General features: G+C 46.8%; 1 protein-coding gene across 1 annotated transcript; it reads left to right on the top strand.

Annotated features, from left to right (window-relative positions):
• Positions 1 to 424: 424 nt before the first annotated feature.
• On the top strand, positions 425 to 7,562 carry LOC123344815 (olfactory receptor 14A16-like; the record flags this gene model as incomplete). The annotated part of the gene is made up of 3 exons (XM_044981291.1): positions 425 to 1,289; positions 2,857 to 2,875; positions 7,553 to 7,562. Coding segments are annotated over exons 1-3 (894 nt in total), but the record flags the coding sequence as incomplete, so codon positions are not given.
• Between the last annotated feature and the right edge of the window lie 402 nt (positions 7,563 to 7,964).

Genomic DNA, 7,964 nt, shown 5'->3' with positions numbered 1-7,964 from the left:
ACCAGAATCTGGCCAACCAGACCCTCAATTCCCCTCTGAAATCTGAGGATAGTAACATTTATACACCGCTATCCAGAGTTCGCCCACTCTGGGTGACAGAGGTATACAAAAACCTCAAAAGCAATTATTCCTATTTCTCCTCTCCATTATCCTGGTGCAAATCAGGAGTAACTTCACTAGAGCCCATTGAGCTGATTCTATTTTCTCTCACCCCAGTATAAATCAGGAGCAACTCCATTGGAGTCAGTGGGGCTTTTTTCCCCATCCTCATTCTCAAATTACACCAAACTTCACAAGCTAAAGATCTGACTCAAGAAAATTAAGATGGATTTCAAAAAAGGAGAGTTACTTTACTGATCTAATCCATGCCCTTGCTCTTGTCCCTCCCTCCGAAGACATCCTGAGACACTTCCTGAGAAAGAAAATGTCCAACCGAACCACCATGACCGAGTTCCTTCTCCTGGGATTCTCTGATGTTTGGGAGCTGCAGATTTTGCACTTTGTGGTGTTTCTAGTGATTTACCTGGCAGCCCTGATGGAGAATCTTCTTATCTTCATGGCCATAGCCTTCGACTACCACCTTCACACCCCCATGTACTTCTTCCTGATGAATCTGTCCGTCCTAGACCTTGGCTCCATCTCTGTCATTGTCCCCAAATCCATGGCCAACTCCGTCATGGACACCAGGTCCATTTCCTATGCTGGATGTGTTGCCCAAGTTTTTTTCTTCGTCTTCTTGGTGGGAGCGGATTTTTCTCTTCTCACCGTTATGGCCTACGACAGATATGTCGCCATCTGCCAACCACTGCACTATGAGAGAATGATGAATATCAGAGCTTGTGTCAAAATGGCAGCCGGTGCCTGGATCAGTGGGATTCTCTACTCTGTGCTACACACCGGGAACACATTTGCATTGATCTTCTGTGGAGGCAACATGGTGGATCAGTTCTTCTGTGAAATCCCCCAGCTACTCAAGCTTGCCTGCTCCGACACATATCTTAGTGAAGTTGGGGTTCTTGTCTTTAGTGTGTGTTTACTCTTAGGCTGCTTTGTTTTTATCATTGTGTCATATGTTAAGATCTTCAAATCAGTGCTCAGAATCCCCTCTGAACAAGGCCGGCATAAAGCCCTATCAACCTGCCTTCCTCACCTCACTGTGGTCTCCCTGTTTGTTTGCACTGCCATCTTTGTTTACCTGAAACCCACCTCCAGCTCCCCATCTGCTCTGGATCTCGTGGTGGCTGTTCTCTATTCCGTATTGCCACCAATCTTGAATCCAATTATCTACAGCATGAGGAACAAGGAGATGAAAGCTGCCCTGAGGAGACTGACTGGGTGTAGGTAATTCACAAATAATTAATTTTCTGTCTTTCTCTAATTAAAGGTTGCTTCTGTAGTATTCGTTCATTAATGTCAGTGATTTCCATGACCACACAGCTTGCACACAAACAGATCTGATTCTTATCTCAGTTGCACCAATGCAAATCCAGATTAACTCTGCTGATGTCACTGCCACTGGTGTGATTTGCACCAGTAGAAAATCTAGTCCAGTTGGGGAGTTAAATGGGTGTAAATTGTTTGCACAAGAGGAATCAGACTTTTACTCTGTGCTAAAACAATACCCATTACACTGCTTGGCCACTTGAACCCATTCCATGGCCAGTGAAAACAATGATGGGAGATGTCTTCTTTGTGTGTATAAATGAGGAGTGGCTTCATTGGAACCAGAGGAGTCAGACTGATGTAAGATTGGGGTAGGTGAGAGAAGACATTTTGGGTAGATCTTCAGCACAGCAGTGTAGTTTCATTGACTCTGGTGGCACTAAAGCAATTTGCAGCATCTGTTGATCTGGCCTACTGCCTCCAATGGAGCTGTATATCCATTGCCACCAGCTGGGGACAGGGCCCATTGTCTTATAAACCACCATTTGTTGCCTATCCACTAGAGGAGGACAAAGAACAAGACTTTGTCAGCCTGGTTTACATGGACATTTGGGTGTGTGAGATATGGAGAGACTGGCTAGAAATTACAGGGAGGTTTCTAACAACCAGTGGGGCAAGGCTCTAGAGTAGCCTCCCAATAGGAGTTATGAGGGGGGTCCAATGATGGGATTAGTTTTAAGAGATAGCTGGACACATGTCTGGGTGGGATTGTATGAAGTGGCTGCTTGTGATGGTGGGGGGCAGGGCTGAGCAGCCCTGGGGCTCACTTGCAGCATATGTCTTATGTTCCTAAATGCATATGCTTCATGGTTTCATCTGGCCACTGGCAGGGGTCAGGAAGGGATTACTCCCCATGACCCAGTGTATTCTGGGAGTTGGTTTTTTTTTTAAATCTCTGAATCATCGGGCAGCACTGGCTGGAGTTGGGACATTGGGTGGATGTGCCAGGGCTATGAGATGGCACTGAGCCATTCTTTCTCTCTCTCTCTCTCTCTCTCTCTCTCTCTCTCTCTCTCTCTCTCAGATGCTTGGTTCCTGCCCACATGCTCAGGGTCTAATGATCACCATGTGGGGGTCAGGAAGGAATTCCCCACCCCCATCAGATTGGCAGGGAACTTGCGGTGTGGGGGGGTTTGCTTTCCCCTGCAGCATGTGGTGTGTGTCACTTGCAAGGATTTTCTGGGTGTATCTCAATCATTTCCCTGCCATTGCAGGGGCCTCAGGCACTAGTGTCCCTCGATCTCTTCTGTTCTCTGCTGGTGGCACAGAACTGTCTACTCTCCTGAGGGCTGTGACACTTCAGTCTAATTTCAGTGGTTGGGTTTGGTCTGTGGGTGCCGGGTGGTGTTGGCATAGAGCAGGTCAGACTGAACTCTATGACTCTGACTTTATTGATGTTCATGGACGGGGAAGAGAAGAAGGTGCCACACAGAGAATAAACTTCAGTAGAGTCCATGGCATTGCATTAGTACAACTTTCTGTGACTCCCTCTCCTCCTGGCTGAGGGAGGTGACTCCAGCTCAGATGGAGCCCTTGACCCCTGCAGCGGTGCAGTGCCGCTGTATAAACCTCAACCATGGGCACTGTGTGTAATGAGGCCCCTCTGTGCCCCACCTAGAGGATAGGAGGCTGTTCCAGTGGCTGTCAGGCTGCTTGGCTGTTCAGCTCAAGCTGTAGAAGCTTGTAATTTGGGCCCTAGATGTCTCTGGTTGAGTCCCCCAGGTGCCAGCCTAGCTTAGATGGTGACTCTCGCATATGCGGAAGTGGCCTGAGAACTTCAGGGGACCTTATACATGCACTAATCAGAGGCTGATATTGCCTACCAAGCTACTGCAGAATAGCAGTGGAAGTGAGACCTAAGGGGGAAGAATTCTTTAGTGAGAGGAGGAGCAGTTTTATTCCTGGATCATCTCAGCAATGCCCATTCCTAGTCTTTCTGCACTCTAGAGACCAAAGATGCATGGCATGGGCAGGGGTATGTGTGTTGCTTTCACCTCAGGTTGGTAGAGATGGTCAAAGTAACTCATCAATGGAAAATGGTTTCCTCAACCTCTTCATGACAGATGCTGGTATGTTTTTAGCTGAGTTAAACAATCTGCCAAAGGTTTAGAAAAATGTTTCCCAGCTCTTCTCTCAGCTAGGTTGGCCACTGATGCATTCCCAGAATGCCAGATCTGACGGGTTGGATCACCGAACCCCCCCTGGGAACTGCCACCTGTTGTGCCTGGACTACTTCTGAGCCTGTCTTCTCTGCCAGCTTGGGACTTCAGTGACTTGCCTGGTTTGAGCCAGACATGCTTGACTGCTACAAACACAGACCCAGATCTGAACCACATCCACTAAAAGCTGCAGACTTAACTGAAAAGAGCTTAAGAAGTGTTCCTGTCTCCAGCACTCAGATACACAACTCCAAATGGGGTCCAAAGCCCAAATAAATCCGTTTTACCCTGTATAAAGCTTATAAGGGATAAATTCATAAATTGTTAAACCTTTATAACACTGATAGAGACATATGCACAGCTGTTTGCCCCTTCCCCCAGATATTAATACATACTCTGGGTTAATTAATAAGTCAAAAGTGATTTTATTAAAACAAAATGTAGGATTTAAGTGGTTCAAAGTAATAAGAGACACAACAAAGTGAATTACCAAGCAAAATAAAACAAAACATGCAAGTCTAAGCCCTAATACAGTAAGAAAGTGATTACAGATGAAATCTCACCCTCAGAGATGTTTACAGACTAGCCTCCTTCTAGTCTGGGTCCAGGAATTACTCACACCCCTGTGGCTAGTATCCATTGTTTGAGTTTCTTTCACATATCCTTTGGGGATGGAGAGGATATCTCTTGAGCCAGCTGAAGACAGAATGGAGGGGTTTCCTGAGGTTTAAATGAAATTTCTCTTGTGGGTGTAAACCCCTTCTCCTCTCCTATGCAGAGTCCAGCAACACAATGAAGTTTTGGATTTACATGGGGAAGTCACATGTCCATGCATGACTCATAAATTTACCGAATGATACCATATTCCCAGGAAAGCTCAGATGTGGATTGACATCTCTCAGAGTTCATTATTAGCTTAAGTCTTTCTTGATTGACCACTTACTGAGAATAGTCTTTTTTCAAGTGTTATATCCTTGGGGGCAGCCGGTTTAGGAAGGAATCACTTGAGGCCAGACAGCAGACAGCTAACAAAACCACCATTTTATTTACAGACTCAGAGAACTCACTCAGCCGGCTGAAGCTGGCTGAGATAACCCATAATAATCTAACTCAGTTGCCATAGCAACAAAACCCATGACAACCAAATACACAACATATTCCTCCCCCCCAATAAGAACATCCCCTAAATAAAACACACACTAGACTAGAGAAGTAGGGTAGACTGCCTCCATTCCCGGCTAAACCCTGGGGATTATTTTGCCCCATAACCGTGGGTTCGCCCTAGCTAAAGATCCAGCCGATGAGGAGGCCTTCTGTCTCTAGGTGGATTACGGCGAACTTCTGGTGTTATTGCACCCGAAAGCACTAGGGGCTCAGGGTCCGCAGCACGAACGGGTGAGGAGGTGGTATCAGCTCGTGCTGGGCAAAGGGGTATCTTAGCTGCCGGCAGTAATGGAGGAGAACAATCAGGAACAGGTGACTTGTGATTCGGTGCCTCACCAGAAAAGGTGAAGTCAGACCCGTCAACTGCAGATGGGTCCTGAGGACTGGCATGACCTGGCAACAGCTGATCTACATGTCGCCACCAGGTAAGATTCTCTGCAGTCCGGACTGTGTAGGAAACAGGTCCTGCTTGAGTGATGACTGTGGCCAGGACCCATTTAGCTCTGGAAGTATAATTCCGAGCCAAAACTGGCTTTCCCGGGCTAAAGGTTCGGTCTTTTGCTCTGGGTGCCCGTCTGATGACTTGATATTGCTGCTGATGTTGCACAGTTTGTCGGGGTTCAGAAGCTTTCAGCAGATCAAAGCAAGTGCGCAGCTGTCGTCCCAACATTAGAAAGGCTGGGGATGCCTGGGTCGTAGCATGAGGTGTGTTTCTGTAGGAAAGTAAGAAGGTATCCAGACGCTTTTGAATGGAGTGTTGTCCCCTTGCTGATTTCAAAGCGTTTTTCATTGTCTGCACAAATCTTTCAGCTAATCCGTTGGTGGACGGATGACATGGTGCTGACGTGATGTGGTGTATCCCATTTGCCTTCATAAAATTTTGAAACTCCTGAGAAATGAACTGCGGTCCGTTGTCGCTCACAAGTTGTTCTGGCAGACCAAAATGACTAAAGAGTCCTCGTAGTTTTTGGATAGTACTCTCTGCAGAAGTGGACTGCATTATAGAGACTTCTGGCCATTTAGAATGGGCATCTATTGCCACCAAGAACATGCTTCCTTCAAGGGGGCCAGCAAAGTCAACGTGAATACGTTGCCACGGGTTTTCAGGCCAGTCCCATGTGTGTAGGGGTGCCCACTGGGGTGCGTTCCTCACACCCTGACATGACATACAAGCTTTTGCCTTCTCTTCAATAGCGCTGTCCAATCCAGGCCACCAAAAATAGCTTCGTGCAATTTCCTTCATGCGCACTATTCCACAGTGACCGGAATGTAGCTGTTCTAACATCTGTGATCTCAGTGGTGGTGGAATAATGACACGTCTCCCCCACAACAAACAACCAGATTGGACCGATAACTCCGTCCGCTTGGACATGTAGGGAACAAGGTCGGATGAGACCGGAGACATTTGTCGACATTTTCCATGCATCACCAGGTCCATAACTTGGGACAATACTGGGTCAACGAGAGTTGCCTTCTTTATCTGAGTAGCAGTGATGGGTGTATTCTCTACCTGTTCAAAGTAGAAGATTTCCTTTTGGGCACTATCTTGATGTTTGACCGGCAAAGGCAACCTTGAGAGGCCATCTGCATTGCCGTGCAGAGTGGATTTCCGATATTTGATTTCATATGTGTGTGCTGAAAGTAACAATGCCCAATGTTGCATACGACTAGCAGCTAATGGGGGAATGCCTGTGTAGGGTCCAAAAATGACGTCAGAGGTCGATAGTCTGTAAGAAGAGTAAACTTTCGCCCAAACAGGTACTGATGAAACTTCCGAATTCCAAAAACAATTCCTAATGCCTCACGTTCGATTTGGGTGTAGTTAGTTACTGCTTTGCTTAGAGTGCGTGAAGCAAAAGCAATAGGTCTCTCTTCTCCCGAAGGCATAATGTGTGACACGACTGCTCCCACTCCATAAGGGGAAGCATCGCAGGCCAATTGCAGGGGTAAGGATGGATCAAAGTGCGTTAGAACTTCAGAATTTAGCAATGCATTCTTAGCTTTGCTAAATGCAACATCACAGGCTTCAGTCCACTTCCAGGCCTTGTTCTGCCCAAGGAGCTTGTGAAGTGGTTTTAGCAGTGTGGCTAACTGTGAGATGAACTTTCCATAATAATTCAGTAGTCCTAGAAACGAGCGCAGCTGGCTCACATTTCGTGGTGGGGGAGCCTCCACAATAGCTTTAACTTTTGCAGGGGCCTTATGAAGACCTGCAGAATCGATGATGTGTCCCAACTATTCAACAGAGGGCTTGAAGAATTCACATTTGTCTTTGCAAACTCGTAGGCCATACTCTTCCAGTCTTTGTAGGGTAGCCTCTAAATTCTTTAAGTGATCCTCTTCATTTCTTCCAGTGACCAGGATATCATACAGATAGCACTGAACTCCTGACAAGCCACACAAGATCTGGTCCATAGCTCTCTGGAACAGGGCAGGAGCCGACGTTATTCCGAAGGGTAGGCGACAGTATCAATAAAGCCCCTTATGAGTCACAATAGTCAACAGCTCTTGGGACTTTTCATAGACGTGCATCTGTAAATATGCTTGACTCAGATCCATCTTACTGAACTTTTGTCCCCCAGCCAGGCCTGCGAAGAGGTCATCGATGCGGGGAAGCGGGTATTGTTCTGCACACAACACTGGGTTGACAGTGACTTTAAAATCACCGCAAATCCGGAGAGAGCCATCTTTCTTCACTATTGGAACGATAGGAGTGGCCCATGAGCTATGGGAAACTGGTATTAGGACTCCATTGGTGACCAGGCGCTCCAGGTCTGCTTCAAACTTTGGCCTGATGGCATATGGCACAGTTCGGGCTTTCAGATATTTTGGTGGACTTCCAGGTTTAATGTTCAATGTCACAGTGATTCCCTTCATACTTCCCAAATCATCTCCAAAAACAGCAGCATGTTTCCTTAGTATAGGGGTTAGACTGGTTTCTTCTTTAGTCATCCGGTGCACTTCTGCCCAGTTCAGTTGAATCTTCCCAAGCCAAGACCTACCCATTAAGGCTGGGTAGTTACCTCTCACCACAAACAGTGGCAATTTAGCCACCTGTCCATTGAGCTCCACCTTAATAGTGCTCAGCATAGGCACAGCTTCTCCCGTATATGTCTTCAGAACAGTTTTTGTTGCCTTAAGCGGAAGATGCTGTAGCTTTTCTTTATACACAGTCTCGGAGATCAGTGAGACGGCTGC

This window comes from Mauremys mutica, chromosome 12 (assembly GCF_020497125.1).
Source record: "Mauremys mutica isolate MM-2020 ecotype Southern chromosome 12, ASM2049712v1, whole genome shotgun sequence".
Lineage (NCBI taxonomy): Eukaryota > Metazoa > Chordata > Testudines > Geoemydidae > Mauremys > Mauremys mutica.
Note: the sequence above shows the minus strand (reverse complement) of the source record. Positions and strands in the feature narration are given on the sequence as shown.